At 48.8% G+C, this 21614-nt stretch overlaps 1 protein-coding gene across 1 annotated transcript in view; it reads left to right on the top strand.

The window, feature by feature from the left end:
* Positions 1-571: 571 nt before the first annotated feature.
* The window catches only part of c3h12orf56 (chromosome 3 C12orf56 homolog), a 47101-nt gene continuing 26058 nt past the window's right edge, over positions 572-21614 (top strand). Inside the window, exons 1-2 of the mRNA XM_056276718.1 lie at positions 572-808; positions 14293-14490. Of these exons, the coding sequence (XP_056132693.1) occupies positions 572-808; positions 14293-14490 (435 nt within the window). The remainder of the gene's footprint in view (positions 809-14292; positions 14491-21614) is intronic.

Here is a 21614-nt window from a genome sequence, read left to right as displayed (position 1 = left end):
CTGTTGTTGTCAATATCGCTTCCGACCGAGCTGGCCGAGTCGGAATGCGGAAGCGAGTGTGCATATAGTCCAACCGACCAAGCCGGAGGTAACGCGGGGATTCGAGTCGCTTATTCCCGTGTTGGTAGGCAACGGAACAGACCGCGGCGCCACACGGACGCCCCCTGGTGGTTGTTTTTTCTATAAAATAAAAGAGGGATAAAAATATTGCCTGTGAGTAGCGACTCAGCCAAGACTGTGCCCTTCTAGAGGAGGATTAACTATCTAAGTGGCCTCAGATCTGCGTCTACACAGGTCTACGGGTTTATTAGTGAACCAGCGGGCAAACTGTCAACACCGGCCAGCCAGACGGAGCACCCGGTTCTCCTGGAGGCTGTCGGGGCGCGTCTCCTCTCACTGGTTTATTGAGTTTAACCCTTAAAGCTCCGATAAATCCCCCGTGGGGACGATGGGAAGAGGGACGGTCTCCCCGAGCCTTGGGAGAGACGGAGGTTAAAGTGCCTCCCTCCATTTCTGTGGTAATGAACGCGGCGGGCAGGTGCGCCGCATCCACTTCGCTGTGATGACCGCTATGGCCCGGACCGGCTCGGGGCGGAACAGCAAGCTGGACTCCTTTCTCAAGAGGAACACGGACCGGGCCGTGTACGAGCGGATCCGGGCTTACGAGCCGTGCGTGGTGATGTCGGAGTCCGTCAACAAAGTCTTCATGCACGTCGTGCTGAGCGACGAGTGCGTTTACCTGGCCGAGTACCCCCCGCGCGCGCTGACCGCCGCCGTCCGTTTCAGCCAGGTCCGGCACGTGGAGCTGGTGGGTCCCGGTCTAGTCTGTTCTCATCTACCCGTTTCGTTCTGCCCCGCTCTCTTAATCTCCGTCTTCTTCTCTCTCTCACTCCCCGTCTCTCTCATTATTTATCTCCGTCTTTTTCTGTCTCTCTCACTCCCCGTCTGTCTCAGTATTTATCTCCGTCTTTTTTTGTTTCCGTTTCTCTCTTTCTGTCTCACTGTCTCTCTCGCAGTCTTTTTATGTCTCTCGCAGTCTTTTTATGTCTCTCTCTCGCTGTCTGTCTCTCTCTGTGTCTTGTCTCTCTTTCACTGTCTTTTTATGTCTGTCTCACTGTCTTTTATCTATCACTCTGTCTTTTTGTCTCTCACTGTCTCTCTTTCTTTTTTTGTCTCTCGGTCTTTTTATGTCTCTCGCTGTTTTTTTGTCTCTCACTCTTTTTGTCTCTCACTGTCTTGTCTGTCTTTTTATGTCGCGCTCTCTCTCCCTGTCTTTTTATGTCGCTCACTCTCTCGCTGTCTTTGTCTCTCTTTCACTGTCTTTTATCTATCTCTCGCTGCCTTTTTGTCTCTACAGTCTTTTTATTTCTGTCTTTTTACCTCACTGTCTTTCTCACTCTCTCTGTCTTTTTCACTCTCTCTCACACTGTCAATTCAGTTCAGTTCAGTTCAACAGGGCTTTATTGGCATGACCATATCCTGTGACATAGTATTGCCAAAGCACAAGATGGTACAAAACTCTCTCTCTCTCCCCCTCTCTGTCTCTGTCTGTCTGTCCAGTTCCTGTGCTGTTTAACGGCACATGTGACTCAGGCTGTCACTGCACCTGACGTAGTTGATAGTGTTCATTTGTAATGACAGCAGGGTGTGTGTGTGTGTGTGTGTGTGTGTGTGTGTCTTCTCCTCGTGGTGTCCTGCCATGCTGTCTCCGGGTCATGACGTCATGACAGCTCCTTCAACTGTCCTCCTGCTGAATGAGCTGCAGGAAGGTTCAGCATGACTGTTTTTAAATGATGTCTCAGCTGTGTTAGGGTCACACGCTCCGCTTCAGGGTTGTACCACTTCACGCACAGCAACAGAGTCCAAGCAGCAGGGTCCATGGATGCAGTTATGCACCTATTTATGCAGTTATGCAGCTATTTATGCAATTATGCAGCTATTTATGCAATTATTTACATGAATGCAGACGGCATCTTCCACCTGGTATTGGAGTCTCTATCATAGCAGTGTATGAACCAAGCAAAATCTGTAAAAAACAATCTTACATCGGCTAACCTCGTGTATCGTGGGTGATTCAAACACGTCCATAACCACCGTGACACAGCTGCCAGCACACACTGTTTATTTATTTGCCATGTCAAGAAGCTCAGCCGGGCTAATATAACATCGTTTGTGTCCCCTGATCTCTGCTATGATATCTTAGCTGGTTTGTGCTCCCAGCTCTGTTGTGGTTGTGTCTTCTGTCTAGACCTGCACAAGATAATCCTCTTTTATAAAATGCCCATAGCAGATAATAGGAATGGCAGATGGGCACGTAGGTGGTAGATGGAAGGATAGATAACAGATGTCTACCAAAACATCTAAGGAAGACACAGTCAGAGAGAGCAAGCTGGAATCTGACTGGGTTTTATCATTTTTATTTAACTATTTATTCATTTATTTATTGTGTTGGGCGGAGTAATGGGAATGTGTGGAAAATTAAGTGTAGTGTGAAAACAACAGATTGGTGGATTTCATACAGATATATACTATATGTCCATACTGCTGTCTTTATGGGCGGCACGGTGGCGCAGTGCTTAGCGCAGTCGCCTCACACCAAGAAAGTCCTGGGTTCGAGCCCCGGGGTAGTCCAGCCTTGGGGGTCATCCCGGGTCCTCCTCTGTGTGGAGTTTGCATGTTCTCTCCGTGTCTGCGTGGGTTTCCTCCGGGGGCTCCGGTTTCCTCCCACAGTCCAAAGACATGTAGGTCAGGTGGATCGGCCATACTAAATTGTCCCTAGGTGTGAGTGTGTTGGGCCTGTGATGGTCTGGCGGTCTGTCCAGGGTGTCTCCCCCTCTGCCACCCAGTGACTGCTGGGATAGGCTCCAGCATCCCCGCGACCCTGAGAGCAGGATAAGCTGTTCAGATAATGGATGGATGGATGGATGGATGTTGTCTTTAGATGAAAAATTCTAAATCTGCAAAGGAATATATGAGCAATGAGATAGATAGTTAGATAGATAGACAGATAGATTTAGGAAGTAAGTGGTAACATAAGTTATTTAGGTGAATACAGTATGTCAGTAGACTCCTCCACATCAACCTCCTGTACTTAAGAGTCCATTTGAGGGAATGATTGAACAAGTTGACACAACAGTGACATTACACAACATGGCTATGAAACATTTCTCCAGCCCAACAAGGCAACGTTACCTCCAGGATGCTTACCACATGCAAGCTGATGGGTCTAGAAAGGGATCAACAGGTACTAAGATGAATCCAAAGATCCACCCTTGCAACATTCACAAGTGCATTTCATAACCGCATATGATGTCAGCATCTGTTTTGCTCACCAGATATCGACCCGGTGGTTTTGAAAAAGAGGGCGGAGTCCAGATTACACATTTGCCCAACATTGATTGCCACACTAAACCAAAGAGTTCTGCTAGAATACTGATGGACTAATGTGTCAAACAGGATGCCATTAGCTCCACGACATCCATCTATTTCAGTGGTGTGGTGGCCCCGGGGCATATCCCGGGGGGGTGCGCATATGTGGGCTGACAGGTCCTGCGTGTCGGTCACTCGGGGTGCGCATGAGAGGCAGCATTTTCTCCCCCACCCGGATTCTGCTAACTCTGCCTCTGATTGGCTAGTACTCGTTGCCTCGGTTGATTAGGGTTAGGGTGGGGTTAGGGATAGGGTTAGCCAATCAGAGATAGAGTATGAGCGGGTCTTCCCGGAATGCGGGTGGGAATAAAAATAACGCGCATGAGAGGCGTTATTATGAAACCCACTTCTTTTCTGGGCACTCTGCCTCTGATTGGCCAGTACTCGTACCCGTTTTCCGACTCTGCCTCTCATTGGCTAGTAACGTCGCCTCCGTTGGTTAGGTTGGTTAAGGTTAGGGTTAGGGATAGGGTTAGCCAATCAGAGATAAAGTAGGGGCGGGTCTTCCTAGTCTTGTCCAGAAAAGCAGTGGGATCCATAATAACGCGCATGAGAGCATCCTGCGTGCGTCTTCCCGGACTTGGCTCGCTGCCCAATCACAACCCATCCATCATCCAAACCACTTATCCTGCTCTCAGGGTCGCGGGGATGCTGGAGCCTATCCCAGCAGCCACTGGACGGAAGGCGGGGAGACACCCTGGGCAGCCCGCCAGGCCATCACAGGCCATGTTGTGTATGAGAATGTGTCGTGCATGATACCACGCTTAACACTGACAATACGCTGTACATGTAACTACAATATCACACACCAGCTTTTTTCTTCTAGCCTGGTTCCGTCTGAAGGTTTAGCACAGCAGTGGAAACTGTGTTCTCTGTTTGAATTGACAACCTGTTGTCGAGTTCATGTCGGACCGACGTTAAGCTCTTTGGTGTGTGTGTGGGGGGGGGGCGGAGACACCAATGTTACAGAATGAGTTTTGTTACTAACGTCATGGCATGCTTTTCTTACCAACGGAGTGGGTCTTATGGCACCTGGCGTGTTCCTCGTACCTTAGAAAAGTGGGCTGACTCCTCGATGCTTCTCTTCCGTGTTTGTGTCGTTGGAGTGCGTGTCATGCTGTGCTTCAGGAGAGTGAAGGCTTCGTCGGAAGCGCGCATGCTGCGCAGCGGACTTCTTTTAATCGGCTGGCCGATAGCGATAATATGAAAAATGACAAATATCTAAGCCGATAATCGGCCAGACCGATAATCGGTCGATGCCAGAGCCTATTGACTCGGAGGAATGGGGGTCCCTCGAGCATCTGAGCAGCTCCAGCAGAGGGATACAATCACAACCAAGTTAGATAATGCGCGGTAGCATTGCAAAAGTAGTGCGCAGCAATGCGATGGCCAAGGAAAGCCATGGACGGGGGGGGGGGGGTAATACAGGAAAAACATGAAGCAGGCATTACAGGCACAGTCTTCCAAATGCAAACAAGCACGAAACCGTCCAGACCCACGACGCACCTGTGCTGCGCATGTAGCTGAGCAAGGCAGTGTTCAGTGAGAAAGGCGGGGGACCAGCGAGTAGCGATTATGTTCCAGGGATTATTAGTCATGTTGTAAAAGTGTCACGAGTAAAACTAGGCTAACTATATAGCTTGCTAGCTTTGGTATGTCCTCAACTCTGTAACGTTATATCTTGTCCTCCGTGTGTCCATTCATCACTTGTGAGCGCGTCCTACTAAACGTCCCTGTCAGGTCTGTGCGATGCGTAAACCCATGGCGGCAGTTGCGCGCGCATCGTGTGAAAAAGTCGACATAGTGTTTGGCCATCCTGCGCCCTCTAGTGGTCAGCAACGGTATTTAAGAGCAGCAGACTGAAGTCTGTGCCTACTGAAATATGTCCTGGAATAGACATATGCTACTTTCCTTTGCAAAAGCCTTTGAATACGTCCAAAATCACCTGTCAACAATAAGACTATATCATTACCACCAAGGACAGTGGTGCTAAATGGGCTATGTCCTGTAATTACATTACCCCCCCCCAACTGTAACCGTGTAGAGCCGAAGGAACGGAGAAGACCGTAGGTTCACACTTTAGCCGTGTAGGCAACTTTCTTTAATAAACGGTAAATCAGAGAGACAACAAAACCACAGCTCGACTGAGCAGAGGCGACAAGAATAACCAGAAAACTGGCTGAACAACCATAACTTAACCCTGCGTTAACCTGCCAGGGCAACCCTGACTTAACCCTTAGTTCCTGGGGTGAATTCTATCCCCAATACGTGTCCACCACAACCGACTGTTTAAACATATGTAATCAACCCCCACCCCCACCCTTCCCGGGCCGGTCCTGGCAGATAAGTCCAGGGCTGAATTTCTTTCCCAGTTACACCCCTGATCTATATTAACCTGTATAGTTAGGAACCGTCCTGTCCTTGACGGCAGGTTAACACGTGGCTCGGTGCTCATGCTAGGCTATATTAGAATTGAGGAAGCATATAACAGATCCAAATATTGTCTCGGAACAAACAGGATCCTAGTGTCTTATGTAAAGCGATAAAGGAGACGGGCAACTCTTATTTCCGCAACACCAAAACTGTGCCCTGTGGTGAAATGCTGGAGGTACCTAACAGGACTGAATAATACAAAAGATCAACAACACATATTTCCATACCAAATCTAGACCTGTATGAAACCATTATGGGCAAACTGCTACCGCTGATCCAGCCTGAGTTCTGCTGCTGGGGTCCAGAATAGATTCAAGTCTATGTACGTGACATGGCTTATGTCTATGTTAAGACCATGGCTATGAGAGCCATCAGAGTTGGAACCATTTAATCCCGTAGCTTTTAGTCATTTAGCATGTTATGTCACTCCGGATAAACGTAACTGGTCTTCCTCATTCTTAGTGAATTAATCCTGTCTGTCAGATTATCGGTTGGCACTGCCTCCATTCACACTGAACAGGGCCCAGCCTTCATTCAATGAAGAGTTTTCAGCAGCACTTTAAATTACAGGCTGTTCATTACACATAAATAACCAAGTCATGTATGAGTCAAATACATGTAATTGAACTGTGACTGGTAATTACTGAGTAATATGAGTAAAATATGAGCTTTTTATCTCTAGTTTGCTTCCCTTTGAATATGTTATATTTAATGTCCTGTTGAGTAACATACCGTAGGACAAATAGCACTAAATTCAAATTCACCTCAAAGTCAAGTTTAACTGGTTATAACTGTTCATCCCGGCGACACAAAGGATTCAAAATACTTGTTTGGTACAGTGTCTTGATGCATGCTCGGTAATCTAGGTAGCATAGCGGTCTATTCCATTGCCTATACCAACACAGGGATCGCCCGTTCGATTCCCCGTGTTACCTCCGACTTGGTCGGGCGTCCCTACAGACACAATTGGCCGTGTCTGTGGGTGGGAAGCCGGATGTGGGTATGTGTCCTGGTCGCTGCACTAGCGCCTCCTCTGGCCAGTCGGGGCGCCTGTTCGGAGTTGGGGGGGCGGAGCTGGGGGAATAGCGTGATCCCTCCACGCGCTACGTCCTCACGGTCAGATGAAAAGAAGCGGCTGGCGACTCCACATGTATCGGTGGTAGTCTGCAGCTCTCCCGGGTCGGCAGAGTGGGTGGAGCAACGACCAGGATGGCTCGGAAGAGTGGGACACTTGACCAAGTACAATTGGGAGAAAAAGAGGAGGAAAAGATTAAAAAAAAAAAAACAGAAAGAAAAGAAAAGAAAAACAAAGAAGGTTGAATCAGTTCATCTGGAAACAATGTTTACTGACAGATACGTTTCATCACTCACTTAGTTGAGTGATGAAACGTATCTGTCAGTAAACATTGTATCCAGATGAACTGATCCAACCTTCTTTGATGTTTGGTACAATGTGATTTGTGAATTTACCCCAGAAGGTGTTTGGTGTAGATTACATTCAACGGCACGTCATAATGACAAGTAAGCAAACTGCAGCTATAGAAAAGGCCATGTTTTACTCATCTACTACTACTACTACTACTTTTGGCTGTTCCCGTTAGGGGGCGCCACAGCAGATCATCCATTTCCATCTCTTCCTGTCCTCCGCATCTTCCTCTGTCACACCAGCCATCTGATTGTCCTCCCTCACCACACCCATAAACCTCCTCTTTGGCCTTCCTCTTCTCCTCTTGCCTGGCAGCTCCATATTCAGTATCCTTCTCCCAATATACCCAGCATCTCTCCTCCACACATGTCCAAACCATCTCCATCTTGCCGCTCTTGCTTTGTCTCCAAGCCGTCCAACCTGAGCTGTCCCTCTAATATACTCGTTCCTAATCCTGTCCTTCTTCATCACTCCCAATGAAAATCTTAGCATCTTCAACTCTGCCACCTCCAGCTCCGCCTCCTGTCTTTTCATCAGTGCCACTGTCTCCAAACCATACAACATAGCTGGTCTCACTACCATCTTGTAAACCTTCCCTTTAACTCTTGCTGGTACCCTTCTGTCACAAATCACTCCTGACACTCTTCTCCACCCACTCCACCCTGCCTGCACCCTCTTCTTCACCTCTCTTCCACACTCTACGTTACTTTGCACAGTTGACCCCATGCAAGTATTTAAACTCATACGCCTTCGTCACCTCTACTCCTCAATTCTACTTAAACTCAGAGAGATTAATACGGATAATATTTTTCAGTATAAGTGATCTACTTTAGGACATCCTTATTCTGAAATTGGACTGGGATCCACTGGAAGAGAGTGCTTGAAAGAGTTATTTGGCCAGTCTGTAGTGAGAACAGGGTTTCCTGTGGATGAGGCAAAACTGGGGAGACTCAGGAAGACGGTTCCCTGTGGACAGGGCAGGATGTGTGGGGGAAATGACAGGTGGATAGATGGAGGGACCGAGTGATGGATGGGTGGCGGATATGTCCTGATAGATGGCGTTAATGATAGATGTTCCCCATTCCCTGGTTGGCTTGACATTTCTATTCCTGGCCTGCCTTGCGCACCTGTTCCCCATCCCCTGATTGGCTCCCCAGCAGTTATATTCCCCCCGGGTTGCCCCGACTAAGTCAGATCGTCAGACTGACTTTTGGTAGCCGGATGCGTCATGCCTTGTCCCGAGCCTTCCTTGCAGTCTGTACCTGGTCCTGTGTTGTAAGTTAGTTTGCATTATTAAAGCGTTGTTCTCGTCCAGCCTGCCTCCGCTGTCTGCATTTGGGTCCTCTATTCCTGCTCCTGGCGAGGCAAAATGGCTCAATTTACTGCACATTTTGGCACGTGGACGTCCCCATTCACATAATGGTGGGGAAAAAAACGATTCTGTCTCAATTGTTTCGCCCATTGACCCAAATCTAATGGTCTAAATCCGCACAGTTGAGCAAAAATAATGGATCGGATCGGTACTCGATTGCCGATACTTGAAGACTGGGTTCTTGGAATGGGTATGACCAGTGAAAGTGATATCGGTGCATCCCCATCAAAAAGACCAATAATGGGGGCGTCCGGGTGTCATGGCGGTCTATTCCGTTGCCTACCAACACGGGGATCGCCGATTCGAATCCCCGTTTCACCTCCGGCTTGGTCGGGCGTCCCTACAGATGCAATTAGCCGTGTCTGCAGATGGGAAGCTGGATGTGGGTATGTGTCCTGGTCGCTGCACTAGTGCCTCCTCTGGTCAGTCAGGGCACCTGTTCAGGGGGGACGGGGAACTGGGGGGAACTGGGGGAAACAGCATGGTCCTCCCACCCGCTACGTCCCACTGGCAAAAACCCTCACGGCTGGAGACTCCACATGTATCAGAGGAGGCATGTGGTAGTCTGCAGCCCTCCCCGGATCGGCAAAGGGGGTGGAGCAGCGACCGGGACGGCTCAGAAGAGTGGGGTAATTGGCCAGATACAATTGGGGAGATAAAGGGGGGGGGGGTTTCCCCTGGTGCTTATTGTAATGATCTGTGCCCTCTGGCTATGTTAACTTATAACATTAATAAAGCAAGGACGACTTCTCTCGTGCTGGGTGTTTATTCATCGACCGGATTCCGACTGACGTTGTTACGTACATCACGTGACTTTGTTGTGGCGCTACGGAAAGCCGTAAGGGACATTAGCAAATCAAATATTACTAGCAAATATTACATCTCCCTTTTTCTGAAAAGTGCTGCTTTCTCTGCAGAGATACAGACCACGTTGAGCACGTTTATAAGCGAATACAATCTTAATAAGAAAGAATATGAAAGTGGAACTCTTATATAACTGGACTGCAACAAAGTAGTGTAAAACATTTCCTTCACTGTCTAAATGTGACACCGTAATAACATTTCATCTTTTTTTTCATTTCATTACTGGTAACTGCAAACAGCAGGTAGGTACACAAGGTAAGTGAACGCTGTAAATATTTCTTTTCAAAACATAGCAGGTATAGTACAGGTTGGTGTAAAATTCTCTTTTTTTAACATTCATAAGTCAAGGATTTGTCTTGGTTTGATCGTGCGACCTGACCTCGTGGTGTAACCAGGCTGTGTGTCTGGTTGTCGCTGATTGTTCGTGTCTGGAGGTTCAGCATGCTCTTGCTGATGGGCTTGTGTGTTGTTGTTAGCGCTGGTAACAGTCTGCTGTGAAGTGTGTGTGTGCGTAGTGTGAGTGTTCACTCTGCTTTGTCGCAGGTGTTGACGGTTGCGTTGGTAGATCTGACCTTCTTTGGTTTGGATGTGGTAGCTCCTGTCTGTGTTCGCTGGTCTTTCCACAGTTGCAGGTCTCCAGGATCCATCCTCCTGCCGGAAGCGGATTGGTGTGCCTGCGGGCAGGTGGGGCAGAGGTTTGGCTGTTCGGTTGTAGTATGCCTGCTGGCGCTGTTGACATACCTCTCTCCTTTTGTGAACATCCTCCTGACTGGCGATCTGTGGCTGCAGGTGTTTTGCTGTTGATGGGAGAATGGACCGCAGCCTCCGACTCATCAGTAGCTGTGCCGGTGATTTCAGGTTGTCCACCGGTGTGTTGCGATACTCCAGTAAGCTCATGTAGGGGTCTTTGTTCTCAGCTTTGGCTTTGTCCAGGATGCGTTTGGCCGTCTGGACAGTCTTCTCGGAGAGGCCGTTGCTCTGTGGGTAGTGGGGGCTTGTGGTGGTGTGTGAGAAACCCCATGTCTGTGAGAAGTTGCGGAACTCACCAGAGCTGTAGCACGGACCGTTGTCGCTGATGATAGTCTCGGGGATTCCGTGTCGAGCCATTGCTGCTTTCAGCTTCATGATGACGGCAGATGAGGTGCAGCTGTAAAGTCTTTCTAGCTCGAAGAATCTGGAGTAGTAGTCCACAGTGACTATGAAGTCCTGTGAGTTCCATGTGAATAGGTCTGTGCCTATCACTTGCCACGGCCGCTCGGGTATGGCGTGTGACATCATTGGTTCCTTTGCATTTGCGCTGCGCCGTTCTTGGCATATGCTGCAGTCTGCTACCGCATCCTCGATCTGTTTCCCCATGCCAGGCCAGAACAGTAAGTCTCTTGCTCGGCATTTGCTTTTTTCCACGCCAAGGTGGCTGGCATGGATGCGCTGTATCATGTCCTTGCGAAGCTTTTGGGGGACAATGATTCTCTCACCTTTGAACAGGATACCGTCCATTTCTGAGATTTCTGCTCTGTGGTTCCAGTATTCCTGGATGCTGAGCGGGCAGTTTTTCTTTGTGTCTGGCCAGCCAGTGAGTGTGGCTCGTCTGAGTGCGGTGAGCTGTGGATCTTGCGCTGTTTCCTGCTTGATTTCTGTGAGTCTTGTGTCGCTCACAGGGATGTTGCTGAGGACTGTGTGCACTTGGGCCTCCATCCCTTCCTGTAGGTCACTGTCGTGGTGTTCTATTGACTTGCGTGACAGTGTGTCGGCCACCGGTATGTCCTTACCGGGGCGGTGGATGATTTGGATGTCGTATTTTTGGAGCGCCAGGATCATCCGTTGCAGCCGGGGTGGTGCTGCTGCCAGTGGCTTTTTTAGTATTGCCTCCAGAGGCTTGTGGTCTGACTCCACAATTACTTTTCGTCCATACATGTACTCGTGGAACCTCTTGCAGCCGAAGACCACAGCGTAGAGCTCCTTCTCTATCTGTGCGTAGTTTTCTTCAGTGCTGTTGAGTGACTTGGACGCATAGGCAATTGGTTTGCCATCTTGGAGCATGACAGCCCCAAGGCCACTTTTGGATGCATCCACTTGGAGTCGCAGCTCTTTCTGCGGGTCGAAATATGAGAGTACTGGACCTGGGTGCTGTGTAATGAGATTCTTCATCTCTTGGAACGCCTTGTCGTGGACTGCATCCCACACAAACTCACTGTCCTGTTTCAGAAGCTGTCTGAGGGGTGAGTTTATCTGTGAGAGGTGTGGAGCGAATCTGGCGAGGTAGTTGATCATGCCGAGGACTGTCTCCAGCTCTGCTTTGTTCTGTGGGGGTTGCATGTCCTTGACCGCCTTCACCTTGTGTGGGTCTGGTTTGATGCCTTCGTGTGAGAGCGTGTGGCCGAAGTAGCTTACCTCGGACACGCATATGTGACACTTGTCGGGGTTGAGCCGCACCCCTCGCTCCCTTGTGCGCTTCAGCATCGCTCTGAGACGCTGGTCATGTTCCTCTTTAGTCTTGCCGAACACTAGTATGTCGTCCACTATGGCCGTCACACCGTCCAATCCTTCATATGTTTCATCCACGCGTCTCTGGAACTCGTCTTGAGCGGACACGATTCCGAATGGCAGTCTGAGGAAACGATACCTGCCAAACACTGTGTTAAATGTCGTCAACATTGAGGATTCAGTGCTCAGTTTGATGGCCCAATAGCCTGACCGCGCGTCTAACACGCTAAAGTACTCAGCTCCAGCGAGCTTTGTGGTGGCGTCCTCCAGCGTGGGGAGGGGATAGTGAGGTCGTTGTATCACTTTGTTAAGAGCTCTGGGGTCTAAACACACTCTAAGTTTGCCTGTCTTTGGCTTCTCAACAATGACGAGTGCGTTCACCCATTCTGTGGGTTCTGTTACCTTACAGATTATGCCGCCTTTCTCCATGCTGTCAAGCTCGTCCCTCAGTTTGCTGCGTAGGGCGATGGGGATTCTGCGTGGCGGGCAGACGACCGGCGTTGCATCTGGTGTGACGCGGAAGGTGCACTCGCCTGGGAACTCTCCTATTCCCTGGAAAACATCTGCATACTCATCCATTATGCTCTGTGATGTGACATTGTTTTCCTCGCTCACAGCCATCACTATTTTTACCAAGTTTAGGTCACGGCATGTTTTCATTGCCATGACTGGTGGGGCGTTTGTGTCAATGACGTAAAAGTCCAGCATCATTGCATTGTCTCTGTACTTACATTTGAGTTTGCATGTGCCTTTCACGCTCAGCGCGCCTCCTCCATATTCAGTGAGTCTGTGTATTGCTGGTTTCAGTGTCACATTTTTGAACAGCGCCTGGAACAGGTTGGTGGGAATAGTATTGGCCTGTGCCCCAGTGTCTAGTTTAAACTTTACCTTCTGTGGAGGTGTGCCAATTCCAACCTCTACGTAAGCCTGCTCGTTGCTTTTTCCGTTGTTCTCTATTGAGATGCAGTCTATGTACAGCTCTGTCTGTTCTCCCACAGCGGTGCTCTCCACTGTAATGTTGTCGAAGTACAGTTCTTCCTGTTCTCTGTCAGTGGTGCACTCTTCTGGGTTCTCTCCGACGGCATGTACTGTGCCGCGGTAGTACTTTGTCTGTCCCTGGGAGCTAGACTTGCATACTTTAGCAAAATGATTGAGCTTCTTGCATTTAATGCATTGTTTACCCTTAGCTGGGCAAGTGGCTTTAGCGCCGTGTAGCCCTCCACAATAGCTACACGCCCTAGCGGCGGTGCTAACGTTACCCTCCCTTTGTCTGAAGTTAGCGTTAGCTGCTTTGGGTGCGTTCGGTTTGTAAGTCTTTCTGCCTATTGCGTGCACCGTTTCATGTGTGCTGCCCTGGCCCATAGACTTTAGCTGTTGCTTTGCTAGCTCGTGTGAGCGGGCTACATCTATGGCCTTTTCTAGCGTTAGCTCAGCTCCCTGGCTAAGTAGCTTTTCTCTCACTCTGGGTGAGTTGGTAGCAAACACGATGCGGTCCCTGACCATCTCGTCGGCATTTGGGTAGCCACAGTCTTTGACTAGGAGCTTTAGCTCAGTTACAAATCGTTCGAAGGATTCACTCTCTCCCTGCATCTTTTCATGAAATTTATATCTGGCATAAATCGGGTTTGCTTTGGGGGTGATGTACTCAGTGTACTTATCGTAGTACGTTTCTAGCTTCTTGGCTTGTTCTCCGCTGAGTGTCCAAGTGTTGTGCACATCGCGCCCTTTTTCCCCTATCCAGAGCAGGAGGTAGCTGCATTTCTCCTCTTCGTTCTTCCCGCGCAGGGGGCCCTTGAACATTAGCTCCGTTGTTTGCCGAAATCGTCTCCATGCTTCAGGTAAGTTCGCCGATTCCCAGTCCATCCGTGGAGCTGGAACGCCGTACGAATCCATATTGGGTATTTAAACTCCGCTACTCTGACACCATGTAATGATCTGTGCCCTCTGGCTATGTTAACTTATAACATTAATAAAGCAAGGACGACTTCTCTCGTGCTGGGTGTTTATTCATCGACCGGATTCCGACTGACGTTGTTACGTACATCACGTGACTTTGTTGTGGCGCTACGGAAAGCCGTAAGGGACATTAGCAAATCAAATATTACTAGCAAATATTACACTTATAAGACGCACGGAAGAACAACCCTGTTTGATATAGATAACTGAGCATCATCAGTCACACTTCACACTTCCGCGTCGTGCAGAATTTACACACGTGTATATTTAGAGTTTACCACATGGTGGCGCAGTGCTCAACCCCAAAATCCATCTTTTTCATGCGCAGGTCAACGATCTCCCGGATTTCCTGAGCGGGAAAGACAGGGAGCGCTGTCAGCACATTCGAGTTGTCTACGTCACAACAAACCCCGCTGGGAGGAAAGAAGATGTGCAGAGGAAAGACCAGAAGAGGCTTCCTGCTTTACCCCCGGCGCCGCCGCGCAGCTACCAGCCGTCAGCCTCATCCACTGTAAAAGGTGACGCTTTGATTTTTTTATTTTCCTTTTTTTCTGTTACGTTCTCTCTTTCCATCTGTGTGTGTGTGTGTGTGTGTGTGTGTGTTTTCTCCTGGGTTAAATAGTGCCACTAGTGGACACCTCGGGAGAGGACTAGGCTACGGGAGTAAACCCCTACACAACATCAATGTCCACAGTGCTGTTGGGTTTGGTTTTTCTTGCCCTTTTGTATGTGTTTAAGTGGGAGAGTACTGCTGGCGTCGTATGTGGCTGCCGCCTCCCCCCCCCTTCCCATCCACCTCTGTAGCCCCCCTTCCCATCCACCCCTCTAACCCCCCTTCCCATCCACCTCTGTAGCCCCCCTTCCCATCCACGCCTGTAACCCCCCTTCCCATCCACCCCTGTAACCCCCCTTCCCATCCACCTCTGTAGCCCCCTTCCCATCCACCCCTGTATGTCTGTGTTGTGTTTATCTGTTGTCTTGTTTCACCCCGTTTATTGTAAAGCCACTTTGAGTGTTAGCAAAGTGCTATATAAATTTTTTTTATTGTTATTATTTTTATTATTACTATTATTATTATTACAGACACAATTGGCCGTGTCTGCGGGTGGGAAGCCGGATGTGGGTATTTGTCCTGGTCGCTGCACTGGCCTCTCCTCTGGTCGGTCGGGGCGCCTGTTCGGGGAGGAGGGGGAACTGGGGGGAATAGCGTGATCCTCCCAAGCGCTACGTCCTCCTGGTAAAACTCCTCACTGTCAGGTGAAAAGAAGCGGCTGGCGACTCCACATGTGTGGGAGGAGGCATGTGGTAGTCTGCAGCCCTCCCCGGATCGGCAGAGGGGGTGGAGCAGAGACCGGGATGGCTCGAAGAGTGGAGTAAATGGCCAAGTACGACTGGGAGAAAAATGGGGGGAAAAATCCCCCCCCCCAAAAAAGGATTAGCAGCCATAATATGACACACACGCATACAAACACACAATTCCACCCTAACTTTATGTTTAATCTTTTCCCCTTTTCACCCCTTTTTTATTGTTATTATTATCATTATTATTATTGTTATTATCATTATTATTATTATTACTATTGGTGGCATGGTGGTGCAGTGGTTAGGTCTGTTGCTAGGTCTGTTGCTTGATTTGTTGCTGGACCTGTTACTGGATCTGTTGCTAGATGTGTTGCTAGGTCTGTTGAGATCTCTTGCTAGATCTGTTGCTAGGTCTGTTGAGATCTGTTGCTAGATGTGTTGCTAGGTCTGTTGAGATCAATTGCTAGATCTGTTGCTAGGTCTGTTGAGATCTGTTGCTAGATGTGTTGCTAGGTCTGTTGAGATCTGTTGCTAGATGTGTTGCTAGGTCTGTTGAGATCTGTTGCTAGATGTGTTGCTAGATGTGTTGCTAGGTCTATTGCGATTTGTTGCTAGATTTTTTTGCTGGATCTGTTGCTGGATCTGTTGCTAGATCTGTTGCTACATCTTTTGAGATCTGTTGCTGGATCTGTTGTTAGATCTGTTGCTGGATCTGTTGCTAGATCTGTTGCTACGTCTGTTGAGATCTGTTGCTGGATCTGTTGCTAGGTCTGTTGAGATCTGTTGCTAGATCTGTTACTAGATGTATTGCTAGATCTGTTGCTAGATCTGTCACTAGATGTATTGCTAGATCTGTTGTTAGATCTGTTGCTAGGGCTGTTGAGATCTGTTGCCAGATCTGTTACTAGATGTATTGCTAGATCTGTTGTTAGATCTGTTGCTAGGTCTGTTGCTAGGTCTGTTGCTAGATCTGTTACTAGATGTATTGTTAGATCTGTTGCTAGATCTGTTTCCAGATCTGTTGCTAGATCTGTTACTAGATGTATTGCTAGATCTGTTGTTAGATCTGTTGCTAGGGCTGTGGAGATCTGTTGCTAAGTCTGTTGCTAGGTCTGTTGCTAGGTCTGTTGCTAGATCTGTTGCTAGGTCTGTTGCCAGATCTGTTGCTAGATCTGTTGCCAGATCTGTTGTTAGATCTGTTGCTAGGTCTGTTGCTAGGTCTGTTGAGATCTGTTGCTAGATCTGTTGCCAAATCTGTTGGAGTGTACGGTGGATCCAGACGAACTGATTCAACCTTCTTTGGTTTGCTTACTTGGATTATGGAGTATGCATCAAGACATTTTAACATTCTTATAGTTTCACTTATTAGCTGTTTATATCAGTCAGGTGTTCAGGCATAAATAGGTGTGGTCTTGATCAGCACCGTTCCCTTGTCAACTGTTTCAAACCGAATAATTCAAGACTTGATAGTTTGGTTAGAAAATACTATTATTCTTGTTTCCAGCTGACATAGTAAAAATGCTTCTCATATCTGATGGACTCCATTTACAACGTGCTTAAACCATTTGTCTCTTTCGCTCCTTTCCCCCATCATTCCCTCGTTCTCTCGCTCTCTGTAGGGGGCAGCGCGCTGTTTTCAGAAAACAGATGGAGAATATTACCTGAACCTTCACAGAGGTGACCCTTTTTACATGCAACACACACACACACACACACACACACACACACACACACACACACACACACACACACACACACACACACACACACACACACACACACACAGATTTCCAGTTCCAGTGCTCGCTAACTTGTGACCAGATTGCCTCGGTGTGCCTTTTATCCTAGGCTGTTTTAGGATGCTACCACCAGCAAATAAACTACAGGAGGGCATGCAGGTGGCATGGTGGTCTATTCTGTTGCCTACCAACATGGGGATCACCAGTTCGAATCCCCGTGTTACCTCCAGCTTGGTTGGGCATCCCTACCGTGTATGTGCTGTATCTGTGGGTGGGAAGCCGGATGTGGGTGTGTGCCCTGGTCGCTGCACTAGCGTCTCCTCTGGTCAGTCGTGGTGCCTGTTCGGGGGGGGGGGCTGGGGGGAATAGCGTGATCCTCCCACACGCTACATCCCCCTGGTGAAACTCCTCACTGTCAGGTGAAAAGAAGCAGCTGGCGACTCCACATGTATGGGAGGAGGCATGTGGTAGTCTGCAGCCCTCCCCGGATCGGCAGAGGGGGAGGAGCAGCGACCGGGGCAGCTCAGAAGAGTGGGGTAATTGGCCAAGTACAACTGGGGAGAAAAAAAATGGGGATTTTTTTTTTAGATAGATGTAGGAAAACAACTTTAATACAGCGGTGGCTAACCATGTGCCATGGAGAGCCACACATGGCTCTCCATGGCACATGGTTAGCCACCGCTGCTTTAATCCGTAGCAGTACAAGCCTGTTTCATGCGCCACGCACACTCATCCGCTGCCAAGGCGGCTAAACAACAAAGAAAAAAAAACACAGCCAATAAATACCACGCCGCCCCGCGCCACGCCCCTAGTTACGGTGCACAGCAACCAATGGGAGGATAGGAAACATTTGAAAAATAACTTCGGAAACATTACAACCAATGGGGGAGGGACTGGGGGACATTGAAAACAAGCCCCAGTCCCTCCCCCATTGGTTGTAATGTTTCTGAAGTTATTTTTCAAATGTTTTCCATCTTTCCATTGGTTGCTGTGCACCGTAACTAAGGGCATGGCACGATGCAGCGTGGTGTGTGTGTATATGTATATATATATATATATATATATATATATATATATACACACACACACACACATACGCTGCAGGATGTTTAGCATGCATTTCATGTTTCTAAATGAAAGCGAGTCAACAGTCTTGTCAGTGTTCGGTGTCTCAGCTCCTTTCAGCCCGGCACTATAAATTCATTTAGTCGTCAGTTCATTCTGGTCTTATCTTGGTGTGCCAGGTAGGTCAGTGTGGTGGTGACTGTAGGGCGCTGTGTCAGACAGCTTATACAGTGCTCCGTCATGTATAGGCCTGGTCTAAATAGGAAAACAGACCGTTACTAAGGCTGCAGAGGGACTTATCCTGCAATCTTTTCACACAGTCTTTGATGGTAAATAGTAAATGGACTGCATTTATATGTAACACTTTTCTAGTCTACTGACCACTCAGTGCTTTACACTATATTCACCCATTCACACACACATTCACACACTGATGGTGGAGGCCGCCAAACAAGGTGCCAACCTGCTCGTCAAGGGCAGTTAGGGGTTCAGTGACTTGCTCACGGACACGGAAGGTCGCCGGTTCAATCCCCGGCGACCTTCTGATTGCTAGATGACCCGCTGTACCTCCTGAGCGATGCCGCCCCTCAGCGTTTTGTCTAATTTAAGTCACTGAAATTATTTCTTCTGGCAAGTTTTCTTTTTTTTTAAAGGTTTATTTTAAATTTTCAAACACAACCACAACGGGGGGGGGGGGGGTTTCTCCATTTTTCTCCTCCATTGTATCTGGCCTATTACCCACCTCTTTCGAGCCATCCAGGTTGCTGCTCCACCCCCTCTGCCGATCCGGGGGAGGGCTGCAGACTACCACATGCCTCCTCCGATACATGTGGAGTCGCCAGCCGCTTCCTTTCACCTGACAGTGAGGAGTTTCACCAGGGGGATGTAGTGTGTGGGAGAATCATGCTATTCCCCCCAGTTCCCCCTCCCCCCCCGAACAAGTGCCCTGACCAATCAGAGAGGAGGCGCTAGTGCAGCAACCAGGACACGTACCCACATCCAGCTTCCCACCTGCAGACACAGCCCATTGTGCCTGTAGGGACGGCCAACCAAGCCGGAGGTAACACTGGGATTTGAACCAGCGATCCCCATGTTGGTAGGCAACAGAATAGACTGCTACGCTACCCGGACGCTCTGTCTTGTCTCTTATAAACGTGTGCAAACATATAACATCCAGGGATACTCCTTACCCCCCCCCCCCCCCCATTCCACTTCTCTCTCTCTCTCTGTCTCTCTCTCTCTCTCTGTCTCTCAGACACACACACACACACACACACACACACACACACACACACACACACACACACACACACACACACACACACACACACACACACACACACACACATCTATAGAGGACAGCAGTTGGGTTTACTGGTTTTTCAGCTGTATTCTGGGGAAGGGTTTTATGGTGTGTTTCCGTGACTCCCACAGACAGAGAATGCCGAGGACAGCCTGGACAGACAGATGCTCAGTGTTAAATGCCTAGGGTGGAACAAAAAAGGCAACATGTTTCATGATGTGACGACATTGATGTAACTACACAAATAGCGCACCCCGCGGGTACGGTGAGATCTTTGGATCAATGTGATCATTTCAAAAGAAGCCGTCGTCTCATTTTATCCTGCTTCCATCTTTGTACTACGTTTACGATACAAAACACCTACAACAAAAACGTTACTTGCTTTCTGTTGTTTAGATGTGTTACACATTACATTACAGTCATTTAGCCGACGCTTTTATCCAAAGCGACTTACAATAAGTGCATCATTTAACATAGGAGATCAGGAGAACTACTAGTCATCAGAGGTCATAAGGGCATCTAAGAGCAAACCAGGGCTAAAGTAAAAGCGCAAGAAACAGATTTTTTTTTTAAATGAGTGATTACAATAAGTGCTGAGAACAACTAACAGGGTAGTAGTTCTTAAAGAGGGGAGTTTTCAACCTGCGCTGAAAGATGGGCAGCGACTCCACTGTCCTGACATCAGTGGGGAGGTCATTCCACCACTGTGGGGCCAGGACAGAGGAGAGCTGGGACCGGGTCGATTGGCAGCAGGGGCCTCTGAGCGACGGGGCAACCAAGCGTCCCGAGGCAGCATTGCCAAGTGGTCGGGCGGGGGTGTAGGGCTTGACCGTGGCCTGGAGATAGGAAGGAGCTGTTCCTTTCACTGCCCTGTAGGCTAGCACCAGAGTCTTAAACTGGATGTGAGCAGCTACTGGGAGCCAGTGTAGGGACATGAGAAGGGGAGTTATGTGGGAGAACTTAGGGCGGTTGAACACCAGACGAGCTGCAGCTTTCTGAACAAGCTCCAGAGGTCTGATGGCCGACGCCGGGGCGCCAGCAAGGAGGGAGTTGCCGTAGTCCAGCCGGGAGGTGACCAGAGCCTGGATGAGCACCTGTGCCGTCTCGTCGGTGAGGAATGGGCGAATCCTCCTGATGTTATAGAGGAGAAATCTGCAGGAGCGAGCAACCGATGCAACGTTTTCAGCAAACGACAGTTGGTTGTCCAGGATCACACCCAGATTCCTCACAGTCCAAGTTGGCGTCACCACGGTGTTGTCATGGTGATGGCCAGGTCTCGGTGCGGGCAACCTTTCCCTGGGAGGAACATCAGCTCTGTCTTGTCCAGATTGAGCTTCAGGCTATGTGTCGCCATCCACTCTGAGATGTCAGTCAAGCACGCAGCAATGTGTGTCTTTACTTGTGTGTCAGAGGGGGGAAAGGACAAGATCAGCTGGGTGTCATCAGCATAACAATGGCTACACAATGTCATTTTTGTGATCATTATTCATTATTTAGTTTCAAAAACAGTCATATGCATTTTTATTTTGGGGGGGGCTTCTTTTTATTTGCTTTCATCAAGAGGAACCGTACAGTACAGACACATGTTTAGAGACACAACACAGGCATAAATGTCCATGGCTTGCCCGGGCAAACAGGTCAGTGGATGTTGCAGTCAACATGGGACTACACTACATCCTGCAACACCTTGACTGCCCAGCGACGTATGCAAGGATCCTGTTTGTGGACTTCAGCTCGGCGTAGGTGGATAACCAACATCCTGGCAGGCAGGAAACAGTCGGTGAGGCTAGGGGAAGTCACTTCTGGTATATGGACAGTCAGCACTGGTGCTCCCCAGGGATGTACCCTCTCCCCACTGCTCTTCTCCCTCTACACCAACAACTGCACCTCCAAGGATCCAGCTGTTAAACTACTGAAGTATACAGACAACAATAATACGGTCATCGCACTCATCCAGGATGGCGATGAGTCTGCATATCGGCGGGAGGTTGAGCAGCTGGTGGTCTGGTGGAGTCAGAACAACTTGGAGATGAACGTGCTCAAGACTGTGGAGATGACAGTGGACTTTAGGAGATACCCCTCAGCACTGCTCCCCCTCATAATATCCAACCTTCAAGTTTCTGGGAACTACCATTTCCAAAGATCTGAATAGGCGACCAACATCAACTCCATCCTCAAAGGGGCCCAGCAGAGGATGCTTATTCTGTAGCAATTGAGGAAATTTGGTCTGCTACATGAGCT

The sequence above is a fragment of the Lampris incognitus genome, chromosome 3 (genome assembly GCF_029633865.1).
Source record: "Lampris incognitus isolate fLamInc1 chromosome 3, fLamInc1.hap2, whole genome shotgun sequence".
In the NCBI taxonomy this organism is placed as follows: domain Eukaryota; kingdom Metazoa; phylum Chordata; class Actinopteri; order Lampriformes; family Lampridae; genus Lampris; species Lampris incognitus.
This window is presented reverse-complemented; position numbering and strand designations above follow the sequence as displayed.